Below are 27982 nucleotides of genomic sequence, written 5' to 3'. Positions count from 1 at the left end.
CTATTATCATGAACAAAGAAATATAATAATAACCATTTATTATTGCCTCTAGGGCATATTTCCAACAGTCTCCCACTTGCACTAGAGTCAGTAATCTAGTTACATTGTGATGAATCGAACACCCATTGCGTCCTGGTGTTGATCATGTTTTGCCCTAGGGAGAGGTTTAGTCAACTGATCTGCTACATTCAGGTCCGTGTGTACTTTACAAATATCTATGTCTCCATTTTGAACACTTTCATGAATGGAGTTGAAGCGACGCTTGATATGCCTGGTCTGCCTGTGAAACCTGGGCTCCTTCGCAAGGGCAATAGCTCCAGTGTTGTCACAGAAGAGAGTCATCGGGCCCGACGCATTGGGAATCACCCCTAGGTCGGTAATGAACTCCTTCATCCAGACTGCTTCCTGTGCTGCCTCCGAGGCTGCCATGTACTCCGCTTCACATGTAGATCCCGCCACGACGCTTTGCTTGCAACTGCACCAGCTTACTGCTCCTCCATTCAAAATATACACGTATCCGGTTTGTGACTTCGAGTCATCCAGATCTGTGTCGAAGCTAGCGTCAACGTAAACCTTTACGACGAGCTCTTCGTCACCTCCATAAACGAGAAACATATCCTTAGTCCTCTTCAGGTACTTCAGGATATTCTTGACCGCTGTCCAGTGTTCCATGCCGGGATTACTTTGGTACCTTCCTACCAAACTTACGGCAAGGTTTACATCAGGTCTGGTACACAGCATGGCATACATAATAGACCCTATGGCCGAGGCATAGGGGATGACACTCATCTTTTCTATATCTTCTGCCATGGTCGGACATTGAGCCGTGCTCAATTGCACACCTTGCAATACAGGCAAGAACCCCTTCTTGGACTGATCCATATTGAACTTCTTCAATATCTTGTCAAGGTATGTACTCTGTGAAAGACCAATGAGGCGTCTTGATCTATCTCTATAGATCTTGATGCCTAATATATAAGCAGCTTCTCCAAGGTCCTTCATTGAAAAACATTTATTCAAATAGGCCTTTATACTTTCCAAGAATTCTATATCATTTCCCATCAATAGTATGTCATCCACATATAATATGAGAAATGCTACAGAGCTCCCACTCACTTTCTTGTAAACACAGGCTTCTCCATAAGTCTGTGTAAACCCAAACGCTTTGATCATCTCATCAAAGCGAATGTTCCAACTCCGAGATGCTTGCACCAGCCCATAGATTGAGTGCTGGAGCTTGCATACTTTGTTAGCATTCTTAGGATCGACAAAACCTTCCGGCTGCATCATATACAACTCTTCCTTAAGGAAGCCGTTAAGGAATGCCGTTTTGACGTCCATCTGCCATATCTCATAATCATAGTATGCGGCAATTGCTAACATGATTCGGACGGACTTCAGCTTCGCTACGGGTGAGAAAGTCACATCGTAGTCAACCCCTTGAACTTGTCAATAACCCTTAGCGACAAGTCGAGCTTTGTAGATGGTCACATTACCATCCGCGTCCGTCTTCTTCTTAAAGATCCATTTGTTTTCTATGGCTCGCCGCTCATCGGGCAAGTCAGTCAAAGTCCATACTTTGTTTTCATACATGGATTCTATCTCGGATTTCATGGCTTCTAGCCATTTGTCGGAATCCGGGCCCGCCATCGCTTCTTCATAGTTTGAAGGTTCACCGTTGTCTAACAACATGATTTCCAGGACAGGGTTGCCGTACCACTCTGGTGCGGAACATGTCCTTGTGGACCTACGAAGTTCAGTAACTTGATCCGAAGCTTCATCATCATCATCATTAACTTCCTCCCCAATCGGTGTAGGCACCACAGGAACATTTTCCCGCGCTGCGCTACTTTCCGGTTCGGAAGGGGTGACTGTCACCTCATCAAGTTCCACTTTCCTCCCACTCAATTCTTTCGAGAGAAACTCCTTCTCCAGAAAGGACCCGTTCTTGGCAACGAAGATCTTGCCTTCGGATCTGAGGTAGAAGGTATACCCAATAGTTTCCTTAGGGTATCCTATGAAGACGCATTTTTCCGATTTGGGTTTGGGCTTTTCAGGTTGAAGTTTCTTGACATAAGCATCGCATCCCCAAACTTTTAGAAACGACAGCTTAGGTTTCTTCCCAAACCATAATTCATACGGTGTCGTCTCAACGGATTTCGACGGAGCCCTATTTAAAGTGAATGCGGCAGTCTCTAAAGCATAGCCCCAAAATGAGAGCGGTAAATCGGTAAGAGACATCATAGATCGCACCATATCCAATAGAGTGCGATTACGACGTTCGGACACACCGTTTCTCTGAGGTGTTCCAGGCGGCGTGAGTTGTGAAACTATTCCACATTTCCTTAAGTGTGTACCAAATTCGTGACTTAAATTTCTCCACCACGATCTGATCGTAAGAATTTTATTTTCCTGTCACGTTGATTCTCGACTTCACTCTGAAATTCCTTGAACTTTTCAAAGGTTTCAGACTTGTGTTTCATTAGGTAGACATACCCATATCTACTTAAATCATCAGTGAGAGTGAGAACATAACGATATCCTCCGCGAGCCTCGACACTCATTGGACCGCACACATCGGTATGTATGATTTCCAATAAGTTGGTTGCTCGCTCCATTGTTCCGGAGAACGGAGTCTTGGTCATCTTACCCATGAGGCATGGTTCGCACGTGTCAAATGATTCGTAATCAAGAGACTCCAAAAGTCCATCTGCATGGAGCTTCTTCATGCGCTTGACACCAATGTGACCAAGGCGGCAGTGCCACAAGTATGTGGGACTATCGTTATCAACTTTACATCTTTTGGTATTCACACTATGAACATGTGTAACATCACGTTCGAGATTCATCAAAAATAAACCATTAACCAGCGGGGCATGACCATAAAACATATCTCTCAAATAAATAGAACAACCATTATTCTCGGATTTAAATGAGTAGCCATCTCGAATTAAACGAGATCCAGATACAATGTTCATGCTCAAAGCTGGCACTAAATAACAATTATTGAGGTTTAAAACTAATCCCGTGGGTAGATGCAGAGGTAGCGTGCCGATGGCGATCACATCGACCTTGGAACCATTCCCGACGCGCATCGTCACCTCGTCCTTCGCCAGTCTCCGTTTATTCCGTAGTTCCTGTTTTGAGTTACAAATATGAGCAACCGCACCGGTATCAAATACCCAGGAGCTACTACGAGTACTGGTAAGGTACACATCAATTACATGTATATCACATATACCTTTGGTGTTGCCGGCCTTCTTCTTGTCCGCTAAGTATTTGGGGCAGTTCCGCTTCCAGTGACCACTTCCCTTGCAATAAAAGCACTCAGTCTCGGGCTTGGGTCCATTTCTTGGCTTCTTCCCGGTAACTGGTTTACCGGGCGCGGCAACTCCCTTGCCGTCCTTCTTGAAGTTCTTCTTACCCTTGCCCTTCTTGAACTTAGTGGTTTTATTCACCATCAACACTTGATGTTCTTTTCTGGTCTCCCCTTCCGCTGATTTCAGCATTGAATATACCTCGGGAATGGTCTTTTCCATCCCCTGCATATTGTAGTTCATCACAAAGCTCTTGCAGCTTGGTGGAAGCGACTGAAGGATTCTGTCAATGACCGCGTCATCCGGGAGATTAACTCCCAGCTGAGTCAAGCGGTTGTGCAACCCAGACATTCTGAGTATGTGCTCACTAACAGAACTGTTCTCCTCCATTTTATAGCTGAAGAACTTGTCGGAGACTTCATATCTCTCGACCCGGGCATGAGCTTGAAAAACCAGTTTATGCTCTTCGAACATCTCATATGCTCCATGTTTCTCAAAACGCTTTTGGAGACCCGGTTCTAAGCTGTAAAGCATGCCGCACTGAACGAGGGAGTAATCATCAGCACGCTGCTGCCAAGCGTTCATAACGTCTTGGTTCTGTGGGATTGGTGCATCACCTAGCGGTGCTTCTAAGACATAATCTTTCTTGGCTACTATGAGGATGATCCTCAGGTTCCGGACCCAGTCTGTATAGTTGCTGCCATCATCTCTCAGCTTGGTTTTCTCTAGGAACGCGTTGAAATTGAGGACAACGTTGGCCATTTGATCTACAAGACATAGTGTAAAGATTTTAGACTAAGTTCATGATAATTAAGTTCATCTAATCAAATTATTTAATGAACTCCCACTCAGATAGACATCCCTCTCGTCATCTAAGTGAAACATGATCCGAGTTTAACTAGGCCGTGTCCGATCATCACGTGAGACGGACTAGTCAAGATCGGTGAACATCTCCATGTTGATCGTATCTTCTATACGACTCATGCTCGACCTTTCGGTCCTCCGTGTTCCGAGGCCACGTATGTACATGCTAGGCTCGTCAAGTCAACCTAAGTGTATTGCGTGTGTTCCGAGGCCATGTCTGTACATGCTAGGCTCGTCAACACCCGTTGTATTCGAACGTTAGAATCTATCACACCCGATAATCACGTGGTGCTTCGAAACAACGAACCTTCGCAACGGTGCACAGTTAGGGTGAACACTTTCTTGAAATTATCATAAGGGATCATCTTACTTACTACCGTCATTCTAAGCAAATAAGATGCAAAAACATGATAAACATCACATGCAATCAAATAGTGACATGATATGGCCAATATCATTATGCTCCTTTGATCTCCATCTTCGGGGCACCATGATCATCTTCGTCACCGGCATGACACCATGATCTCCATCATTGTGTCTTCATGAAGTCGTCACGCCAACGATTACTTCTACTTCTATGGCTAACGCGTTTAGCAACAAAGTAAAGTAATTTACATGGCGTTATTCAATGACACGCAGGTCATACAAAATAATAAAGACAACTCCTATGGCTCCTGCCGGTTGTCATACTCATCGACATGCAAGTCGTGATTTCTATTACAAGAATATGATCAATCTCATACATCACATATATCATTCATCACATCTTCTGGCCATATCACATCACATAGCACTTGCTGCAAAAACAAGTTAGACGTCCTCTAATTGTTGTTGCAAGTTTTACGTGGTTTGTAGATTTCTAGCAAGAACATTTTCTTACCTACGTATGACCACAACGCGATTTGCCAATTTCTATTTACCCTTCATAAGGACCCTTTTCATCGAATCCGTTCCGACTAAAGTAGGAGAGACAGACACCCGCTAGCCACCTTATGCAACTTGTGCATGTCAGTCGGTGGAACCTGTCTCACGTAAGCGTACGTGTAAGGTCGGTCCGGGCCGCTTCATCCTACAATGTCGCCGAAACAAGAAAAGACTAGTAGCGGCAAGAAGAATTGGCAAACTCAACGCCCACAACTGCTTTGTGTTCTACTCGTGCATAGTAACTACGCATAGGGCTGGCTCATGATGCCACTGTTGGGAATCGTAGCATAATTTTAAAATTTTCCTACGCTCACCAAGATGCATCTATGGAGTGTACTAGCAACGAGGGGAAAGGAGTGCATCTACATACCCTTGTAGATCGCGAGCGGAAGCGTTCCAATGAACGTGGATGACGGAGTCGTACTCGCCGTGATCCAAATCACCGATGCCCGAGTGCCGAACGGACGGCACCTCCGCGTTCAACACACGTACGGTGCAGCGACGTCTCCTCCTTCTTGATCCAGCAAGGGGGAAGGAGAGGTTGATGGAGATCCAACAGCACGACGGCGTGGTGGTGGATGTAGCGGGTCTCCGGCAGGGCTTCGCCGAGCTTCTGCGAGAGAGAGAGAGGTGTTGCAGGGGAGGAGGGAGGCGCCCAAGGCTGTCTTATTGCTGCCCTCCCTCCCCCCTTTATATAGGCCCCCTGGGGGGCGCCGGCCCTAGAGATGGGATCTCATGGGGGGGGGGGGCGGCGGCGGCCAAAGGGGGGAAGGGGTTGCCTTGCCCCCCAAGGCAAGGGGGAAGCCCCCCACCCTAGGGTTCCCAACCCTAGGCGCATGGGGGAAGGCCCAAGGGGGGCGCCCCAGCCCACTAAGGGCTGGTTCCCTTCCACTTTCAGCCCACGGGGCCCTCCGGGATAGGTGGCCCCACCCGGTGGACCCCCGGGACCCTTCCGGTGGTCCCGGTACAATACCGGCAACCCCCGAAATTTTCCCGGTGGCCGAAACTTGACTTCTATATATAATTCTTCACCTCCGGACCATTCCGGAACCTCTCGTGATGTCCGGGATCTCATCCGGGACTCCGAACAACTTTCGGGTTTCCGCATACACATATCTCTACAACCCTAGCGTCACCGAACCTTAAGTGTGTAGACCCTACGGGTTCGGGAGACATGCAGACATGACCGAGACGCCTCTCCGGTCAATAACCAATAGCGGGATCTGGATACCCATGTTGGCTCCCACATGTTCCACGATGATCTCATCGGATGAACCACGGTGTCGAGGATTCAATCAATCCCGTATGCAATTCCCTTTGTCAATCGGTATGTTACTTGCCCGAGATTCGATCGTCGGTATCCCAATACCTTGTTCAATCTCGTTACCGGCAAGTCTCTTTACTCGTACCGCAATGCATGATCCCGTGACTAACGCCTTAGTCACTTTGAGCTCATTATGATGATGCATTACCGAGTGGGCCCAGAGATACCTCTCCGTCACACGGAGTGACAAATCCCAGTCTCGATCCGTGCCAACCCAACAGACACTTTCGGAGATACCCGTAGTGCACCTTTATAGTCACCCAGTTACGTTGTGACATTTGGCACACCCAAAGCACTCCTACGGTATCCGGGAGTTGCACGATCTCATGGTCTAAGGAAAAGATACTTGACATTGGAAAAGCTCTAGCAAACGAAACTACATGATCTTTTATGCTATGCTTAGGATTGGGTCTTGTCCATCACATCATTCTCCTGATGATGTGATCCCGTTATCAATGACATCCTATGTCCATAGTCAGGAAACCATGACTATCTGTTGATCAACGAGCTAGTCAACTAGAGGCTTACTAGGGACACGTTGTGGTCTATGTATTCACACATGTATTATGATTTCCGGACAATACAATTATAGCATGAATAATAGACAATAACCATGAACAAAGAAATATAATAATAACCATTTATTATTGCCTCTAGGGCATATTTCCAACACAACTACTTTGTGTTCTACTCGTGCATAGAATCTACGCATAGACCTAGCTCATGATGCCACTGTTGGGTAACGTAGCAATAATTCAAAAAAATTCTTACGTGTCACCAAGATCAATCTAGGAGATGCTAGCAACGAGAGAGAGGGAGTGCATCTTCATACCCTTGAAGATCGCTAAGCGGAGGCGTTACAAGAACACGGTTGATGGAGTCGTACTCGCAGCGATTCAAATCGCGAAAGATCCGATCTAGCGCCGAACGGACGGCGCCTCCGCGTTTAACACACGTACAGCCTGGGGACGTCTCCTCCTTCTTGATCCAGCAAGGGGAGAGGAGAAGTTGAGGGAGAACTCTAGCAGCACGACGGCATGGTGGCAATGGAGCTCGTGGTTCTCCGGCAGAGCTTCGCTAAGCAATACGGAGGAGGAGGAGGAGGTGTATGAGGAGGGAGGGCTGCGCCAGGGAAGAGGTGCGGCTGCCCTCCCACCCCTCCACTATATATAGGGGCAAAGGGAGAGGGGGAGGCGGCCAAGCAGATTGGATCTCCCTAGGGAAAATCCTAGGGAGACTTGCCCCCCAAGCCAAGCAGGTTGAGGCTTGCCTCCCAAGCCAGGTGGAGGCGCCCCACCTCCCCCAGTAACATGGGAAAGGGTGTGGGGGCGCACCACCCCTTAGTGGGCTGGTTTGCCCCTTCCCCTTTGGCCCATGAGGCCCTCCAACACTTGCCAGGGCCCCCGAAACACCTTTTCGGTCATGCTAGCCATAGCCTGGTACCCCCGGAACACTTCCGGACTCCAATACCCTTCGTCCAATATATCGATCTTCACCGCCGGACCATTCCGGAACTCCTCGTGATGTCCGGGATCTCATCCGGGACTCCGAACAACCTTCGGTAACCACATACTATTTCCCATAACAACTCTAGCGTCACCGAACCTTAAGTGTGTAGACCCTACAGGTTCGGGAACCATGCAGACATGACCGAGACGTTCTCCGGCCAATAACCAACAGCGGGATCTGGATACCCATATTGGCTCCCACATGTTCCACGATGATCTCATCGGATGAACCACGATGTCGGGGATTCAATCAATCCCGTATACAATTCCCTTTGTCAATCGGTATGTTACTTTCCCGAGATTCGATCGTCGGTATCCCAATACCTCGTTCAATCTTGTTACCAGCAAGTCTCTTTACTCGTTCCGTAATGCATGATCCCGTGGCTAACTCCTTAGTCACATTGAGCTCATTATGATGATGCATTACCGAGTGGGCCCAGAGATACCTCTCCGTCATACGGAGTGACAAATCCCAGTCTCGATTCGTGCCAACCCAACAGACACTTTCGGAGATACCTGTAATGCACCTTTATAGCCACCCAGTTACGTTGTGACGTTTGGTACACCCAAAGCATTCCTATGATATCCGGGAGTTGCACAATCTCATGGTCTAAGGAAACGATACTTGACATTAGAAAAGCTCTTAGCAAACGAACTACACGATCTTGTGCTATGCTTAGGATTGGGTCTTGTCCATCACATCATTCTCCTAATGATGTGACCCCGTTATCAATGACATCCAATGTCCATGGTCAGGAAACCATAACCATCTATTGATCAACGAGCTAGTCAACTAGAGGCTTACTAGGGACATGTTGTGGTCTATGTATTCACACATGTATTACGGTTTCCAGTTAATACAATTATAGCATGAACAATAGACAATTATCATGAACAAGGAAATACAATAATAACCATTTTATTATTGCCTCTAGGGCATATTTCCAACAAATATACCTCGCCGGTAGTCTTTGTTATTTCAAGATCAACATTGTATTCGTCATCATAATCATTGTCTGCGTCATCATAATCATTGTCTGCGTCATCATAATCATAATCATAGTTCATGACTTCATCAGCTCGGTCGTCGAGATCGAATATCTTATCATCACCCTCCCTGGTATTGTTCAGATATTGGGAGCCGTCATTTGCTTCATTCAGATCATCTGGCCTGTTAGGGTTGCGTATGATCTCGAACATGGCCTCTTCTCCCTCTCTGCCGGTATTGTCCGCCATAGCTTTTATTTAACTAATACAGAAGAAATATAAAACAATTTAGTATTCAAATTACAATGCATGGATGCAATCAATAAGGAAAAACTGAACCATCTAGTACATAATATGCATTGTCTCGAATAATATATAATCTCGAATACATTGTCTCGAATAATATATAATCTCGAATACATCACTGGCTAGGTAGCTAATAAAGATCGAATACTACAGAAGAATCTAGGCCACTCGCGGTTCCTGGGGCGCGGGCGGTGGACACCCAAAGACAAGGAACCATCACAGGATCATATCTCCGGTCATCTGCCCAAAGAACCTACCAGGTATTGGAGAACCTGACGTCCATAGCAGCCATGTAGCGATGGATGTGCTCGTCCTCCTCCCTGACACGACGACGCACCACCTCCGGCGGGGCCGGCTCCCTCTGCACCGAATGTGGCCCACGCGAACGCCACCAAAGGAGATCAGGGTCGACGATGGGACCCGAGGCCGGGTTCCTCACCAAGCGGCGCGCCCCTCCAGGTAGCACCTCCCAGTGCCAGCCCGGCGGAGCCCAGTCCCGGACATGGGTCAGCCGGACATCGTGGCGAACGGGTCACGGCGAGGATGCGGGCCGGGCATCGTCGAGAACAAATACTATATTCCCGCAAAAAGTAACATTTTTTAAATGATTGGATTGTGATAACTAAAATTCTATATGCAAATTCTAACAATTTGACATTAATCTAATCCATCTAGCTAAAACTAACTCTAAAATTCGATCAAGATCGCAAGTAAGGTAACAATTGATCCAACAGCATAATGATACCAAGCCTCACTATCAATGGCATATTTTCTAATCTTTATAATCTTCAAGCGCATTTTCTCCATCTTGATCTTGTGATCATCGACGACATCGGCAACATGCAACTCCAATTCCATCTTCTCCCCCTCAATTCTTTTCAATTTTTCTTTCAAATACTCGTTTTCTCTTTCAACTAAATTTAACCTCTCGACAATAGGGTCGGTTGGAATTTCTGGTTCACAAACCTCCTAGACAAAAATATCTATGTCAACTTGATGGGCATAATTTGTCATAAACACGAAATGCAACAACTAGTTTTAAAAGAGAATATACCACATCTGAATCATAACAAGGACGAGGGCCGACGGGGACGGATATCAAAACCATGGCACTATGTATAACAAACAACATACGGGTAAGATAATTATACGAGTAACTATATATCCAAATCACACAAACATCAATTTGGTAATGTAAAACATTCATGAACAAGAGGCTCACTACAAGGTGGTGCCGGCGACGGAACGGTGCGGGCGATCGACTGTGGTTACGACGGAGATTTAGAAGGCACTAAGTAAACCACACCTACATATGCAAACTAAGTGTTATTTTTGACCTCAAATTGCATATAAATCAAATACTAGCACATATATTTCCTCCCAAATTACTAAACTCATAAATTAATCACTATACAAAGCATTGCAAGAGCTAATCTAGCAATGAGAGATGGAAGGACAGAGTTGCTAACCTTTGTGATCATTTGAATGGATGGGGGCCTTCAAATCTTGACAAATTTTGGGCAAAATGTGTGATGAGCTCGAGAGGAAGAGGGGAAGAACAGAGAGGAGAGGGGAAAGGGGAAGAACGGAGCGAGCTCGGGTGGACAAAGGGTTTATGTAGGACGACCTTTAGCACCGGTTCGTGCCATGAACCGGTACTAAAGGTGTTGGAGGATCCCCGGACTGACAACATCCTGCCACCACTTACTTTAGTACCGGTTCGTGGCACGAACCGGTGCTAAAGGTTCGCCACGAACCGGTACTAATGAGAGCGGCCGGCTAGCCGTTGGAACCGGCACTAATGTGTGTGCCGGCTCAAAATCAAACCGGCACTAATGTGCTTGACATTTGACACTTTTTCTACTAGTGGTACTAGCTTTACAGGTTGATAGACCAAAGTAAAAGGAGTATGTTTACTTGCCTTGCACCATTAATTTAGCAATATCGGTAATTTCATCACGACTAACATCATGCAGTTTATCTGAATCAAAATCATCTCGATAAAACTCAGCCAGTTTAGTAAGCTCCTCACATTATAGACAACACATAACTCTTCTCCTAATCTCAATCTTACTTTATTAAAACTTTTTATGTATTCTGGAATTCCCTTCGGATTAGTCGCAATATGACAATTAATTTAAACCAGATTCTATCTGAATAAAAGGCTATGTGGGACTAGGAGTAGCGCATCATTTGTTTGCTTGCCTATAAGGGTGGCCTTGAAGTACATGCTTTATTATATTTATCATGATATAATGACCGTCCTTTTTGCAAAATGTTATTCCATACTAGATCAAGGATTGACCAAAAAAGCAATCATATAATTAAGGTTGGATAAGACTTGTACAAGCGGGACAGGATATGCTATCGTGTGTAATAATATTTTGAATAGCAATTGTCGGCTTGCCGCTACCAGTTGCCAGCGTGAGGGCAGTGAGAGAGATAATACAGATATTTTCTATGTCGGCTTGCTGCTGACATATGCCGTATGTCAGCGTGAGGGCAATGAAGGTGACAAGAGTATTCGGATTTATTTTCCATTCGCAAAAATAGATTTATCTGCTTCTGTTCATTGCGGCGGTGAAGCAACTCAATCTGAAGATCATGCGTCTAGCCAGCTGCGAGCTACCAAATTGATTTATTTTATTTGGGCTTGCACACTTGCACTGAATATATGGACTAAAAGGCTTTTTGTCTAATGCAGCTAGGTAGTCAATGGGTTCAAATATGACTTTTTGTTGGGTTCATGCATCAAGTACATGTAAAGCGATACGTTATCAACTAAAATTTTGTTGGTGTCATTTGCACCCAATGCTTCTATGCTAGCTACGCCTCTGACGGTAGACGACGCTGCGGGCGCTTGCTTCCCTCCCGCTCGGCCGAGGGCGGCGGCGAGAAGAGCGAAGGTCGCGATCGGGAGGCTCCGATCCGAACCGGCGCGTCGTCGCCTTTCTGTCGCGAGAGGAGGCGAGCAAAAGCCGTGGGGGTTGGGGTTCCTCCTCTATAGCACTGGCAATGTGGATTTTGAGGGGCTGCTCCGGCCAGTGGTTTCTTGGACCAAACGAGAATTTAGGGGGGAAACGCTTGAGCTCACTCAGTCACTCTGCGCAGCAAACCAGCAGAGGTGCTCCTTGCATTTGCCCTCGTGAAGCTCCGCCAGTGCCAGTGTGGATCTATCGCTAGGAAAGTAAGACCAATGAAAACCCTAAATCTATATCTATACCTACTAATAAAGTAAGGTGCGTTTCTTCAAAATTTTCATCCGTTCACCGCCGAAACATATTTGAATTTCTTTCTATTCAAGGTGGTACTAAATTTTGAAGCGTTCGACCACTGAAAATAAAAAGCGCTTCCATCTAAGATTTCATCGCTTGGGCCAGAGACCCATAGCTTGCGCACAGCCTTTCTGAGGAAAAGAAAAAATTAATGCCGTGGTGCTGTCGAACTCAGGACCTCATGGGTACGTACCGTATGACCAGGCCAACTGCCCTAGCTTTGTTCTATGCAAAAAAAGAAGTAGGCCGTCGTCTCTATTTCTGCTCAATCCGTCTAGCCCAGTTGGGCCTCCACGTGCGCACCAGCCCCCAATCAGATTATTTTTTCGTCCGTCTATTCAATTGATAAAGGATAATTTGTTTTGTTGGGATTTTCTAAAAAAAAAAATCGTCCGTCCATCATCAAGTGATAAAAAAGATTTGTTTTTATGGGCGTTTTTTCGGATAGAACGGGGTGTTCATGGGCCACCCATGGAGCACTAAAAAAATGGTTGTGTGAGAATCAAACTCACAACCATCTAGGCTAAGATATGGATATTAATTTGTCCCACCTCGCGACTTTAAAGTGATTGGATTTCTATCAATTTATATACTTTGTAAGTTACATGAAATATCGGCAAGGTGAGAACTGGTGAAAAGGAATTGCGGGTCCTCTTGGAGGCATTAAAGGAAGGATGCATGTGGGCTGTCTTGGTGGGGGTGTATTAAAGTAAACATGAATAATTAAAAGGATTTGTTTTTGCCGAATAACAATTAAAAGGAATTGGGTGGCCTTCTTAGGAAGGAAGGATGGATTTCAAGGACATTTATATGGCAAGGATTGGACGTGTTGGTGGGGTGTATTATAAAGGAAGGACCAACAGTTAAAAGGAATTGTGTGGGGATGGATTCACGTGACAGGGATTGGACATGCTCAGGAGTTTCTTAAAAAAAACGTGCATGATATGGCTAAAGGAAATGTGAAAGGAAGGATGACAACGATGGGAGGAATCCCACGAGAACATGCACGTTCAGCTTCATTGTAATTGCAATCGTAGCAGCCCAGCCCATGTAAGTGGGCTAGGATGACCAAGGTTAACCAAGGATGCCCAGCAAAAAAAAAAGTTTATAACAATATAAAACACATCTTCGTTTATAAAAAACGAAAATCCAACAAATTTTATCGACACAGGCATTCCATCTTCTCTTGAGTGCACTTGCATGTTTTCTTAAAAAAAAAGGGTGCGCTTGCACGTTGGCATGTTGGCCATCTCCTACCTTTCTTTGCCGTGTACTCAGCACCCATGGGACAACTCTTATTTCTTTTGTTTTTGGTTTTTCTTATCTTTTTTTGCATGATGTTTAGTTATCCAGCATATTTAATCACTTCGACTCATAGCTCGCTCCCACTCCTGTCACTCCTACTGCATAGATTTGCTCTTGCCTCCCTTCTCTTGCGAGGAAAAAATCACGCCTAGGGTTCCTGTCTGCCAACACCAACGCTCCTTCCCGCCGTCTGCCGCCTTCCGCAACGAAGTGCTGGAACCGTGATGTGCACATACATATGAACACTAGTAGAAAACAGGGCTTTGGTTCGGCCAGAAAAGAGCATTAATCTCGGTTGCATTACGAACCGGGACTAATGTCAGCATTAGTCCCAGTTCGAGCGGATAGGGCACCGTACATGCATTAGTCCCGGTTCAAATGGAACCTTTAGTCCCGGTTGGTGCCACGAACCGGGACTAAAGGGTGCGACGCCCATTAGTACCGGTTCGTGGCACCAACCAGTACTAAAGGTTAGACCTTTAGTCCCGGTTCGAGCCACCAACCGGTACTAATGGGGTTTGAGGCATTAGTACCGGTTCATGGCACGAACCGGTACTAAAGGTCCCATTTTCAACCTCAACCCCCCCCCCCCCCCCATCGCCTTTTCAATTTTGTAAAAAAACAAAAGAAAATGATAAAAACTTCAAAAATTAAAATCCTTCCAGATGTAGTTATGTTACTACATGTACTAGCTAGGAAAATTTAAGAACTTAAATTTGGACATGTTTTGCAAAAAGTGTAGGGAAAATGTAAAATGGCTATAACTTTTGCATACGATGTGAGAAAAAAACGTATGATATATCAAAATGTTCAGCACGAAAATCCGCATCCGATTTTGACAGCGTATGGCCTGTTTGCAAATTTTTAGAATCCTCAAATTCTAAAAGGAAAAAAAGTTATGCTCAAATTTCTTTTTTTTTTGAATTTTTGTTAATTCTGGTCAAACTATGGTCAAACTACTTATTCAAGAAGTATTAGTGTTACTAAATAATTATTCAAGAATATTAGTGTTAGTAAATAATTATTTCAGTTTTTTTGAATTTTGGTCAAATCTGGTCAAACTGTGGTCAAACAATGGTCAAACTAATTATTCAAGAAATATTAGTGTTACTAAATAATTATTTCAGTTTTTTTGAATTTTGGTCAAATCTGGTCAAACTGTGGTCAAACAATGGTCAAACTAATTATTCAAGAAATATTAGTGTTACTAAATAATTATTTCAGTTTTTTTGAATTTTGGTCAAATCTGGTCAAACTGTGGTCAAACTATGGTCCAACTACTTATTCAAGAAATATTAGTGTTACTAAATAATTATTGTTTTTTAGAACAATAGTTTCAAACTCAAACAGTGAAATGTGTGACTTCATGCTCAAGCTAAATTCCTGAGGGTTAATAGGATTGACATCTTACTATTGTCAGAAAAACAACAAGTGGAGACTTGGAAACGAGGGAGAATAGAACCCGGAAGTTAAGCGTGCTCAGGCTGGAGTAGTGAGAGGATGGGTGACCGTCCGGAAAGTTAGATGATTTGGAATGATGAGGGGTGATTAGAGATTAGAGGTTAAATTGAGCGGCGATGAGGGATGATTAGAGATTAGAGGTTAAAAAATTCAGAAATTTGAAAATAAAAAAAATTTCCAAAATTTTTTTCAAAAAAATCATAAAATTTCCTTTAGTACCGGTTGGTGTTGACCTCCAGGCAGCGGCCACGTGGAGGGCCTTTAGTCCCGGTTCGTGTAAGAACCGGGACTAAAGGGGGAGGCTTTAGTAACGACCCTTTAGTCCCGGTTCCAGAACCGGGACTAAAGGCCCTTATGAACCGGGACTAAAGGCCCTTTTTCTACTAGTGGAACGAGGTGTGCCTGCAACTGTCATATTCTATATTTGAATTATACGTCAATTCCAATGTGAAGGAGATAGGTACTATGTGAGGACCCAAACTTTGAACTTTAGATCGGTCAAGAGAGGAAAAACAATGCACAAGTGGCCTTCGTTTAAAATGATGTGGTAGAAAGCAACGTGTGACTTGAAGGACATGATCGATTGAGGATTTTGCTATCAGTCTATGGATAATATGGGGTCACAGAAGTATGAAATTCTCGAAAACCAGAAGGCCAAGTTTTTTGATGCGGAATTGACACTTGAGAAGAGAAGGCCCGACAACGGATAACATCCATCGCAAGGCAACAATGCGCATCAAATGTTACATTTGCAAAGATGCAACAAAGAAGAAACAAGCAGGACAAGCACGTATTGCATTATCTATACTAAGCTTTGCAAAAAAGGTAAACACCTACTTTGGGACACCTTTTGTTTCAAGCACCTTTTGTTTCAACTTGACACAATGAAGCAGGCAAGTGGGCCTTTTGTTTCAACTTGATACAATGAAGCAGGCAAGTAGGGATACAATGGGCCACTGTGTTAAAATAGAGGATGTGTTAAAATAGAGGATGTGGCTCTGAGGAAGGGAGGTCTTGAGGCATGTCTACTGGACTACGACATGTGATTTTCTCCTCCCGTTGCAACGCATAGGCATGTTTGCTAGTTATCACTCATGGTAATTGCAGCTACTTGGCTTTCTTCTCCTTCGTTCCACCTTGTAATAAAGCTGGACTCCTGCTCAACAATCAGGAGTAGTAGCTGGCTAGCATCAACTCGGCCATGCGAAAGGATAGCTGCTGCAAAGCTTTGTTGCCGTTTCTGTCCAAAATCCAAAATGATGGGACTTCTGCTGTGGGTCGGTCCAGAGCTCTGCTGCTTGGACGCACGTCCATCTTCGCTCCTAGCTAGTCGATTAGTATCATCAGGGGAGGGCAACTTCTTTTGCTAGGACAAACTTAATTGGTCTTGTTGTATCCACTACCTGCTTTTCCCGCCAAAGACCCTTTAGAGTGCATGATTTCCAATCCATTGATTTGCAAGCTGGGGGCTGATGAACCGCTCATCAACCCAAGATTCACTATATCAAACGGATCAAAACACTTTAATTTCTCACATGCCTTCCGGCCCGCTCGTAAGCGAGTACTCCTCACCAGCCCAAGATAGAAAGCCACTAGACGCTTCGGGATAAGTCTCCAAGTTCTGCTAAGGCAGTGTCACATGCGTGGCCGGCCCATGTAGCCCCCAATTTGCCCTACCAAAATTTTGGCATGACCATCATGGCCAAAATTTTGGCAAGGTGTTTTTGTTTGGATTGTGACCATTATATCCTTCAAATTTCAGGTACTAGTTTTGAAAATATTTAAATGCATCTATTATTGGAAATTTAAAAATACACAGATTAAAACGTAGATGCGGTCAATGTGAAAAAAAGGTAGGCAAGAGAATTACACGAGCGAGATACTGCAGTTGGAAGTTGCTAATTGCGCGGCACCATGTTGCATGCAGATTTGTACTAGTATCTGGTTGCTGCATGCAGCCGGTAACGACGCAAATGCCAGCGAGTAAAAAGGGTCGCTAGTTACGAGCCAGAATAATCAGCACTAGCGTGTAGTGCGCGGCGGCACGCCGCGCCACATGAATCAATAAGCTATTTGGTTTTTTGCAATGTTTGGTAAGTCAGTCCAAGACTTAATTCGTCGCAAAGTAGTTCATACAAAGAAAGAGTACATCTAGTTGGTACATGCATGTGATCAATGGTAGGTGGTGATAATGGCTACTGGATACCGAATTGCAAAGGTTTGGTTCTCTTCTTAGACCAGAGATGTTGATCCTCCAGCTTGGTTTGTCTCTCTGATGTAGTGATAGAGAGATGAAGCTATTTCTTCTGCTTTTGTTCTTGGTGATCTGTTCCCTGTGTAGACAATGTTGAAGTTGTTGCTGGATGCACATCTTGACTCTTGACGGATTAGCAAAATATCGAGAAACTGGAGAAAATCTTTTTCGGAGATCCTTGTTTGCCTTACTTCACTTGCTGAAGGTTTGCCTTTTGCCATGTCTCTATTTCTAATTCTTCTCTTTTTGCTCAACTCTTGTGCGGCTGAGCAGCTCTTGTACATCTGTCTTCATAGCATTGTAGTTTCAGTCGTGGATGACTATGCTGTGAAGAAAGCTAGTGAACTAATCAGTTACCAATTTCTCTGAACCAGTCTTGACTCAAGAGGTGTTGAGTCAACAACACTTGCAGAACACAGAACGCTGCACTAATCCTGGCAAGAGGTGCAACAGTGTAGCAACAACATCAGTAGACGGAATCAACAAAATGTCATACAAAGCAAACACCAAATACCGAAACAGGTAAAAGTAGCTATATACTCCCCCGTCCGAAAATACTTGTCGTAAAAATGGATACAATGGATGTATCTAGCATTAAAATACATTAGATACATCCATTCCTCGGACAAGTATTTCCACAAGTATTTCCGGACGGAGGGACTATGAATTACCTCTTAAGAGTGCATGACCACGTGATCCCCTGATTTTTTATGAAAAAGAAACAATTACATACAGAAGCATCAGCGAGGAAATAAAGAAAGGAAATGCCTATAGGTTCACAAGGGAGCAATTTTCAACCTGATTCCCGTCACAATAATTGTACTCCCTTACACTAAGAGAGGCCTACTAAGACGTCAAGGGTATCCACATGAACAGTATGGTACATAACTCTTTTCAAGTAAGGTTAGTCTTGTGCATACATACTAAAAATGATACCGAAGAACCAAAAAATTCCAGAACAAACTATATATTCGTGTAGGAACAAACTCCCCTGACATATTGCGCCCTGCAGCTGTCGCTAACACGCTGTACTTTGCGTAAATAGCTAGGGAAGCAAGCAACTTCTGCTTCAGTATAACCGCAATAGAAAACCGACATGGTGAACATAAATAAAAATTGAAATAACAGCAAGAATACCAAAGCTAATTAATCAAAATATACTGTTAACAAGTTCCGTTCTCACAATCAGGCGAGCTTTGGCTGGTGAAAAATACAAAATGATAGGATCAGTTAATAAAAATTGAAATAACAGCAAGAATATTGAGACTTGTACAACCAAGTTAGCATTTCGATACTACCACGTAAAACCACTCTTAGGTGAACTGTAATGATCCTATATGATATATTCGCAGCCATGCTCGGCCAGTATCAATCGAAAAGAGAACTACAATCCTTGCACAAGAGGACAATTGTGAATAGTACCTAGTTTTGACCAGGGCTCACCCAAACTGTGCCAAATAAGAGTGTATCAGTGCGGCAGCACAATTATCTGAAATTTAACATACAAAACCAGATCATGACAGCAAAATCAATTAAGGATTAGCCATTAGCAAGAACACACAAAAAGAATAGGAGCATCCAATCCAATATGATCAAACTTTTGGAAAACAAAATAAACTACATGCTTGTACTGCGTTAAAGATGGTTTCATTTTCACATCTTGCAATAAATCGTTGAAGTTGGAAGGCACCAGAAACAATTTCCATATAAATTGCTAAATGTCATATCATTATGAACTTCTCTTTGACTTCCCGCAATGATGATATGAAATGGCTATCCAGTGACCTTGTGACTTGTGAGACTACAACTTCATGCCCCGCTTCTTATTTTCCTGAAATATCCAGCAAGTTTTGGCTATTTCATTGATAAGACGATAGCAGTATGCACAAACACCAAAGCGGAAGGAACAAAACTAAGAGAAAACTAAAAGAATATTAAAAAAATGAGCATATTGTTCATATCTTTTGCACCAGCTAGCCTACAATGCAGAATCAAACGCCGAATTGCCTGAATCAAGTTTTTAATGTGAAGGGATTTCTCCTGAAGAGACACCTTGCTGCTTATAACCTGCATCTATCTAAACCTTAATACTGAATCCAGACATGCACTTAACCTACATGTTGATACTTGTGTGTTTTAAAGACCAAAGAGTTCGTCCATCTATGGCTAGGCAGTGCAATACAAAACAAGAAGAGAAGTGAGAGAAGGTTGGTTGGCTACCATGAAGTTGGCAACTCCGTGAAGAACTTCATTCCCACGGATGACGATGCAGCCAAAATCGCCTTCGTCCTCCTTTGGCGCCGCGACGATCACTTCCTTGTAAAGATTTTCTCCCATGACTTCCCGCAATAGAGCATCACACCTATTGATTTTCCAATGGTACACCGGCGCAGTCGGATCGATGTGTCCGATCGCGTCGAGCATGCTTTGAGTTCTTTTACCAGCAGATAGAAGACCCCTGCATATGCATACAGATCGACCATTGAGGTCGGTCAACATAAAAAAAAAGCAATCAATCAGAGTAGATCAACCTTTGTGACCAGTAAAGATAGGCAGGAAGCAATCAATCAGAGGGCTCGACGCTTACAATGTGAACGGTGAACCGCAGTTTTGATTCGACTCCTGACATAAATCAAGTGGAGAACGGCCTGTATATGGCGATGAGCATCCTGAAACCTGCGGCTCTTGAACACAAATCTGAGAATTGGAGGATTTGATCAACACAAACAGCGCGTGAGATGAGGGAACAAGAAGTCGACGTCACCCCTCTGTTGGGCCCTAGCTCCGACAGCGACGGGGGCGGCGGTGGGAGAGACGACCCGTCCTCCCCGCGCTCTCCACCATCCCCGCGCGATGGCCCCGGAGACGAAGACCGCCACAACCCTGTCCTGATTCGACGCGATCAGGGCGCTGCGGGAGCTGGGTCCTCCCGCCGGGGGGCTCTTTCTGCGCCCGTGGCCTCGCGCAGTGAGCGGGTGCTCGGCCTGCTGCCTGTGCCTTGCGGCCCCATGGCCGGCCATCTTGTTCTCCCGGACGTGCAAGGACAGTGCATCTCCTCCAAGCCCACTCAAGTTCAGATCGACGTCTCGGATGGCTTCTTCGAAATCCTAGCGGTCGGCGCTGGGGGCGAGCGTGCTTTCTATAAAATCCCGATGCAACCGCTTCGCCTCACGGGCTCCAAGGGCATGCTCGTCGTCAACCTCTGCTCCGCCTCTGTCGGAGTCATCGACTCCATCATCCCCAAGCATGAGGGGGTGCGTGCTACCCTCTCTGCGGACATCATCGTTCGGGCGCCTGCACCTGAAGATCATTGGCGAAACCTCTCGCTTGCCGAGCTCGAATGGGAAGTGGTGGCGGCCGTGGGTGCCCTGCCCCAGCCGACGGTCCCTTTCGCCTCCACTCTTGTAGGTGTCCGGGCTGCCCTGCGGGCTCAGGCGACGCCCACGCCCCCGCCGAGCGCCACCACGACGGCCCTCCCCGTGGCCATCCCAGTCCCTGATGCTGCCCCTCTCCTGGAGGGCGGAGAGGCCCCTTTGGCTGAAGAGGCGCCTATCCCCCTGTTGGACGAGGGGCCACCCGCTGATGTTGCTGCTCTGCCGGGCGATGCGGGCGGCGACCCTGTCTCCGGCTTCTCTGCGCTCTCGCCCCTGTTGGATGGGCTGAGCGATGTCTCCTCGGCCGCTCCGGGTGTGCGCGCTCCACCGTCTTCTGCCGTGTTTGATCACATCCTTGCTCGAGTGGATGATAGTGCTATCCCTGCACTGGATTTCCCTGATCCATGGGTGGGTGCTCTGCCAGCCGTACCGGAGCCCGAGTGTCGTCGCAGCGGCCGTCTCACGCTGACCGAGCCTGCTGGTTACGTCCCCATGGTGGACCGAGCCGTGGCGATCAAGAAAAGGAAGTTGGGCGTGGTGACTGCCGCGTCTCCCGCTACATCGCCTCCTCCCTCGCCACCAACTGCCATCCCCGTTCTGATGGACATGGGACGCGCCTGTGCGGTGCCTGAAGAAGATTTGGCTCTACTGGAATCTGCCCCTGGTGCAACTGCTCGCCGCCGAGGCGGGCGGGCGGTCTAATCCCAAATGGCGACAACCTCGGCTGCTTTTGATGAGGGGGCTACCCGTGCCCTCTCCGCTGCTCCACTCCTCTACGTCCGTCTAGTTCTAGCTACCCTCTGTGTATCCACTGTCTCCAATGACTAGTGCCCCTGCTAAACGGTTTACTTTTGTCTCCTGGAATGTCCGTGGATTAGGAGAAGATGACAAATGTGTCGCTGTTAAGGCTGTGCTCTCTACTGCTGCGGTGTCTGTTGTCTGTATCCAGGAAGCTAAACTGCAAAACGTTCCTGTCTTCAAAGCCCTTGCTTTCCTCCCTGGTCATGTTGCTCGCTCCTTGGTGTTTCAGGCCAGTACCGGGGCTTCGGGCGAACTGATCACTGCCTGGGACGATCGGGTGCTGGAGCTCGTGTCATCTTCTCAGCTCCCCGGCCTCCTCACAGCTCGTTTGCGCTACCGGGCCTCGGGGCTCTGCCTTACTATTACCAATGCTTACGGCCCCTGTGCCGGTCCTGATCGAGCTCTCTTCCTGAACAATATTACTGCCACTGCTGGGGGGATCCTTGAGCCGTGGTCTATCTTAGGAGACTTCAACTTCATCCGTCTGCCGCATGAAAAATCAAAACGGGAACTTCTGTGCTGCGGACGCCGAGAGTTTCAACGACTGCATTGACGAGGCGGCCCTGCTTGAGCTGCCTTTGCTTGACCGGCTGTTCACCTGGAGTAACCGTCAAAGGGAGCCTGTGCTCGTCAAACTGGATCGCTTCTTTGTCAACAACGACTGGTGCACCGCTTTCCCTGATTCGGCTGTCACCTCCATTGCTTCTAGGGCCTCGGACCATGTTCCGATTGTCCTCACTGCTGCAACTGTTGTTCCGTGTGCCTCGATCTTCAGGTTCAGTGACCATTGGTTTGGATACCCCGGCCTGGCTGCTGCACTTGAAACTGCTGACTCCCCCGTCAACCCCACCTTCGCGCCCGCGAAGCGCCTGTCCGTTCGGCTGAAGAAATTTCGCAGCGCTCTCAAGAGATGGTCAAGATCAATCAAGCACCCTGACATGATTGTTGCCAAGTGCAATGAGGTCATCAGGTTCCTGGACTCTTTGGAAGAGCAACGCAGCCTTTCTGACCCCGAGTTTCTCCTGCGCTCTCTTGTCCAGAGCTCTCTGTCCTTACACCTCAAGCGGGCTGCAGCCTTCTGGAGACGTCGAGGGAAAATCAGGTTCTGCGTCTTGGGCGACGAGAACACCAAGTTTTTCCATGCTTGCTCGTCTGCACGCCGCCGTGGGAACCAGATTGCATGCCTCGTCCGCGACGGGGTCGAGCACCGAGCCCACAACGACAAGGCTCGTATCCTGCGTGATTTCTACCTAAACCTGCTTGGGACTGAAACACCGGTTGTGGACAACCTAGACTTGCACCAGTTGATGTCTGGTGCTAGATTGGACTCTGCCCAGTCGCTCGCCCTCGACCAACCGGTTCTCCAACGCTGAAATCAAAGCTGCTGTCTTCGGAATGCGGGCTGGGGGAGCCCCTGGGCCAGATGGTTTCGGCCCTGCCTTCTTCCAGCACGCCTGGACTCGTCTGGCCCCAGACCTTCAGGAACTGGCTGCTGAATTCTTTGATCACAAGACTGACCTGTCGGGCATCAACAGGTCGTTCGTCACACTGATCCCGAAGATGGACGCACCTACGTCGCCGTCGAACTTCAGACCCATCTCGCTCCAGAACTGTCCCCCGAAGATGTTGTCGCGCATGATGACGAGTCGGCTTCAACCACTCATCCCTTTCCTCGTCCACCCGGAGCAGACTGGGTTCTTGCGCGGGAGGTGTATCTCTGAGAATTTCGTCTTGGCTGCAGAGCTGGTTCAGTGTTGCCACAAGAGGAAGCTGCCGGCAGTCGTGCTCAAACTGGACTTTAGAAAAGCCTTTGACTCCGTCTCCTGGGTTGCTCTGGACCGTATCTTGGAGGCGAAAGGATTCTCGACCAGATGGCGCAAGTGGGTGAGTGATCTAAACACCTCCAGTAGGTCTGCTGTTGTGCTCAATGGAGTGCCCGGGCGATGGTTTGAATGCAAAAAAGGCCCGCGACAAGGAGACTCCTTATCCCCGTACCTCTGGTAGCGGATGTGCTCCAACGCCTCATCCTGGCGATCGGTGCCGAAGGAGGCCTTCAACACCCCCTGGAGCCGTCGCTCCCGTGCCCCGTCCTTCAATATGCAGACGACACCTTGATCCTTCTTAAAGCTGATCCAGACCAAGTCGCCAAGCTCAAGAGGGTGCTGGACACCTTCGCGGCCAACACTGGTCTCGCCCTCAACTTTGACAAATGCACCTTTGTCCCCATCAACGTAGAGCCTGAGATGGCATGCCAGCTTGCTGCTGTTTTCGGATGCCCCGTGGCTGCTTTCCCACAACAATACCTGGGGCTGCCTCTGTCTGCTACTAAACTCAAGCTGGCTGATTTCTATCCGCTAATTGCAAGGGTGGATAAATGGCTAGCTGGGTGGTGCGGTTTGCTGCTATCCTCTGCTGGCAAATGGACCTTGGTCGACGCGGTCCTCACGTCCCTGCCTACTTACGCCATGGGCTCCATTCAATTGGCTGAAGGCACACACGCCAGCTTTGAGAAGAAATGCCGAGCCTTCTTCTAGACTAACGACTCCACAGTCAACGGGTCTGAAGTCTGCAAACCACGCGACCGGGGCGGACTTGGTGTCCGGGACATGAGACTTCAGAACTCGTGCTTGCGTGCTTGCTGATGAAGCTGCTCGCCAAGATCCATGCCCCCCCAGAAGCCGGTTGGCAAACGTGGTTCTCCTCCCAGTATGGGTGGGCCGGCGTGCGTGACCTGGGTGACGCCGGCCGCCTAGACACCCCCACATGGAAGTCCCTCTTGGCGCTGCTGCCGCTCTTCCGGGAGAGCACAGCGTGCGTGGTGGGGAACGGAGAACACACAGCCTTCTGGTGTGATCTTTGGCTGGGTGAGACAACGCTCGAGCTCCGGTTTCCTGCACTCTTCTCGCACTCTGTGCGCCCCAACACGTGCGTTGCTGTTGCCCTGCAGGGGCTGGACGCTCAGCTGCGCCCCCGGCTCTCTTCCGCTGCTTGCTCTGAACTCGCTCGTCTCAAGGAAGAGCTCAGAGGGGTGACCCTGCACCACGGCATGCAGGATGTTCGTTCGCTGCGGGTCAACGGGGCTGTGTTCACAGCCAGAGGGGCGTATCGGGCTGCCATGGCGGTGCACGAACCGGACAACTTCGCGCCCACCATTTGGCGCAGCTTCGCCCCCGGCAAGTGCAAATTCTTCTTTTGGTTGTGCCACCGCCGGTGTCTTCCCTGTGCTGCCCTGCTCCATCGAAGACACATCATTGACGGGGCCGCCTGTGCCTTCTGTGGTCAGGATGAAACATTGGAGCACTTGCTGTTCGGCTGTGCACACGCCAGTGCCATATGGGCCCTAGTTGCTCCGGGGACAGCGGCCACCCAGTCTGTCGAGGGCCTCTTCTACGCCTCGAATGCAGGACTGCCGGGTGTCCCCCGCATGCGGTCCACTGTCTGCATCGCTATCCTCTAGAACATCTGGAAGAGCAGAAACGCCAAGGTTTTTCGCAACCAAGACCTCCCTCCCCTAGAAGTGGTGCGCTGCATCGCTGCCGATGTCTCTCTCTGGAAATGGAGATGCTCCCGCGCTATATGTAAAACGATCTTAGAATCGTGGGTGCAGCGCTTTGCTGCCTTGCCGTAGTTTCTCAGTTCCTGGTCCCCGCTGGGATTGTAAGGGTGTCAGGTCCCCGCTGGGATTGTAAGGGTGTCAGGGCCTCCCTACACCTATCGCTCTCTCTCTCCCTTGTATGTCAGGCTCTTCTTGAGCTAATTATATGAAAATTCAGGTGGGCAGTCTTTTCTGCCCCCCGGTGACGTTAAAAAAAAAAAAGAAGTCGACGTACCTGAGCTCGTTCGTGACGTCCTCCTCGCCCTCGCCGTCTCCATCTCCCATGTCGAGCGCGCCGACCACGACTCTGCATCCGAGACCAGTCGCGCCCGAGATGGAGCCGCCGAGGAAGCGGGCGGGTGTGCCTAGGAGGGGGCGGAGCCCGAGCGCCCCGGCCGTGCAGCCGTGCCCCACCGCGTCGGCAACGGCACTCCGTGGAGAGACAGCGGCGTCCGTTATGGTTGGCCGCGAGTTGAGCTTGTGCCACGGACGACGGGAACTCGACGAGGACAGGGCCGAGCGCGGATCTTGCTCCCGCGAGGCCCACGGCATTGACGTCCTCCTCGCCGTGGCCCTCGCCACCTTCATCACCCAGGTCGAGTCGCCCTCCCGTGGCGACGGAGATGGAGCCGCCGAGGAGCGGGGATAGCCCGAACCCGAGCGTCCAGGTCGTGCCCTGCCGCGTCGGCGACGTTGTGGCACTCCTGGGAGAGACGAGGGCGTCCGCTGTGGCTGGCCGCTACGTCGGCGCGCGCCACGAACGGGAGCCCGGCGAGGACGGGTCCGAGCGCGGATGCTGCTCCCGCGTGGTCCACAGGGTTGAAGCCCTCTTGCGTGGTCGAGCTCACGGACGACGACTCCGCGGGCCGGAACCTGGCGAACAGTGACCACCACGCCGGATGCCGCTTTCCACTGCGGCCCGCATGCCGGGGCGTGCGTTCACGGACGTGTTTTAGGAAGGAGACCCGGGGAAGGAAGTGGGCAGGTGGAGACGGGGATTGGTGTCCATGGGCCAAGAAGCGCTATATTTATATAGCTGTAAGGCAGTTGGTTGATGTGCTTCCAGATATTTCTAAGCAGTTTTTTGTAGACACGTGTGCACACGTGTAAGTTCTTCTGGTTGCTTTCAATTGCTAGGCGAGATCTCTAGCGATATGGGTCAAAGCGGTGAGATCTCCAGAGATATCGGTCAAAGCGGTGACTGACCAACTGCCCACGACGTGCAAAAACTCTTGACAAGTAAAAACAGACACCACACCTAGGAGTATCTTATCACACGTGTCATGCTAACAAGGGCGGTAAATTTTTTTCCAGAAAAACCAGATAAATCGAACCATTACGGGCCTAGTCTTCTTAGTATATATACTACTACATGCACGTGGAGCCCACCAACTAACAACCAGAGTAAACAGCGCCAATATTTTGGCGAAGCATTTCGGCGCCCTCGTCTCGCCCACGAATTGGCGCGAATAACAAGGACGGAAGCCGGGCAAGCTGGGCAAGCCAATTCTTCGGCGCTGATCCAAACAGGAGTTAATTGCACAGAAGTATCACAATTCGGGTATCACATGCAGATTGGTACGACGATTGCTAATTTTTGCGTGTCAGTATCAACATTGCTCTAAATTTTTGCAAATAGGTCTAAACTGCGTATAAACACGTATTGACGGTGTATCTGACTAGCGGGGCCCGCCCGTCAGGTGCCGACGTGACATGTTTTTTGCAGAAAACCCCCGCCCCTCTCTTCCCCCACACACGACACAACCAACCAAGCCCGGCCGCGCCCCCTCCTCCCCCTCTTCGCTTCCCCACCCTAGCCACCGCCCGCCCGCCCGCAGCCATGACGGCGTGGACCCGGCTCGTCACCGGCGCCGCGCGCCTCGGTGCCGCATCCGCTCTCGCGCTCCACGCCGCTGCCACCCGCGCCTCCGCCCTGCTCCGCCCCGCCGCCGACTGCATCCGCGCCGGGTCGCCTCGCTGGAGAGCGGCCGTGCGCCCCGCGATCGACGAGCTCCTGCGGCGGCCCGGGGCCGGGGACCTCCTCCGCCGGACCCGCCCCACCCTCTCCGACCTCGTCGTCGTCCTCCGCGACCCCCCCGCCCTCTCCGACCTCGTCGCCGTCATCCGCGACCGCCGCGCGCCCCTTCGACTCCGACCGCGTGGGACCGTCGCGGCGGAGAAGGCGGGGGCCGCCCCGGCGCGCGCCCACCCGCCGCACCTCCGCGCCTTCTGGCTCGGCACGGCCCTGCTCGCCGCGCTCTTCTCCGGCTCCGCGGCCGCGCGTCCCTCGTGCTGCTCGCGCTCGCCTTCCTGCACCCCGCCGGGGAAGGCCGATTGGGAGCTGGCCCTGGTGGAGACGGCGAGCAGCCTGTCGCGCCAGACCGCGGTGCTGGGCGGCGGCATGGACCCGCTCCTCCTGCACGGGATGTACGACCAGGGCGCCGTCCGGCAGCACGCGCGCGCGCAGGCTGCGCCCGGGAGTGCGAGCAGCATGGCGCTCCCTGGCGCGCCCGCCACCCACATCCTGGCGCTCCCGGGCCCCGACGGCGCGGTCGGCGGCGACCCGTTCGCGGCCTCGCTATCCGTGCCGCCGCCGTCCTACGTGCAGATGGCCGAGATGGAGAGGAAGCAGGAGCTGCTGGCGCAGGAGCAGAGGATGTGGGCGCAGTACCGGCAGGGCGGGATGC

The 27982-nt window shown here is 48.9% G+C and overlaps 1 protein-coding gene across 11 annotated transcripts; it reads right to left on the bottom strand.

Annotated features, from left to right (window-relative positions):
* Positions 1-17328: 17328 nt before the first annotated feature.
* LOC120976892 (uncharacterized) lies at positions 17329-26285 on the bottom strand. Of its 11 annotated transcripts, none has more exons than XR_012205478.1 (4): positions 25531-26285; positions 20113-20201; positions 19746-19983; positions 17329-19356 (listed from the first exon to the last, which is right to left on the bottom strand). XR_012205478.1 is itself a non-coding variant. In XM_073510927.1 (3 exons), the coding sequence occupies exons 1-3, from the start codon at positions 25881-25883 to the stop codon at positions 19335-19337; spliced, it is 636 nt and encodes a 211-aa protein (XP_073367028.1). In that variant the 5' UTR covers positions 25884-26285; the 3' UTR covers positions 17329-19334. The 11 variants fall into 11 exon arrangements, 3 of the variants coding, with proteins under 3 accessions (XP_073367028.1, XP_073367029.1, XP_073367027.1); XR_012205476.1 differs by lacking the exon at positions 20113-20201 and having other exon boundaries at positions 17329-17813; positions 17883-17959; positions 18197-19983; XR_012205475.1 differs by lacking the exon at positions 20113-20201 and having other exon boundaries at positions 17329-17809; positions 17883-17959; positions 18197-19983.
* Between the last annotated feature and the right edge of the window lie 1697 nt (positions 26286-27982).

The sequence above is a fragment of the Aegilops tauschii genome, chromosome 3 (genome assembly GCF_002575655.3).
Source record: "Aegilops tauschii subsp. strangulata cultivar AL8/78 chromosome 3, Aet v6.0, whole genome shotgun sequence".
Taxonomy (NCBI): domain Eukaryota; kingdom Viridiplantae; phylum Streptophyta; class Magnoliopsida; order Poales; family Poaceae; genus Aegilops; species Aegilops tauschii.
The sequence above is the reverse complement of the archived record's forward strand: the minus strand, read 5'-3'. Positions and strand labels throughout refer to the sequence as shown.

Coding starts and splice junctions, on each gene's coding strand:
- LOC120976892 (XM_073510926.1), bottom strand. CDS start 25,883: ATGAAGGTGGCGAGGGCCACGGCGAGGAGGACGTCAATGCCGTGGGCC. Junction 19,984..25,530: donor GACGTCACGAACGAGCTCAG/GTACGTCGACTT, acceptor ATGCATATGCAG/GGGTCTTCTATCTGCTGGTA.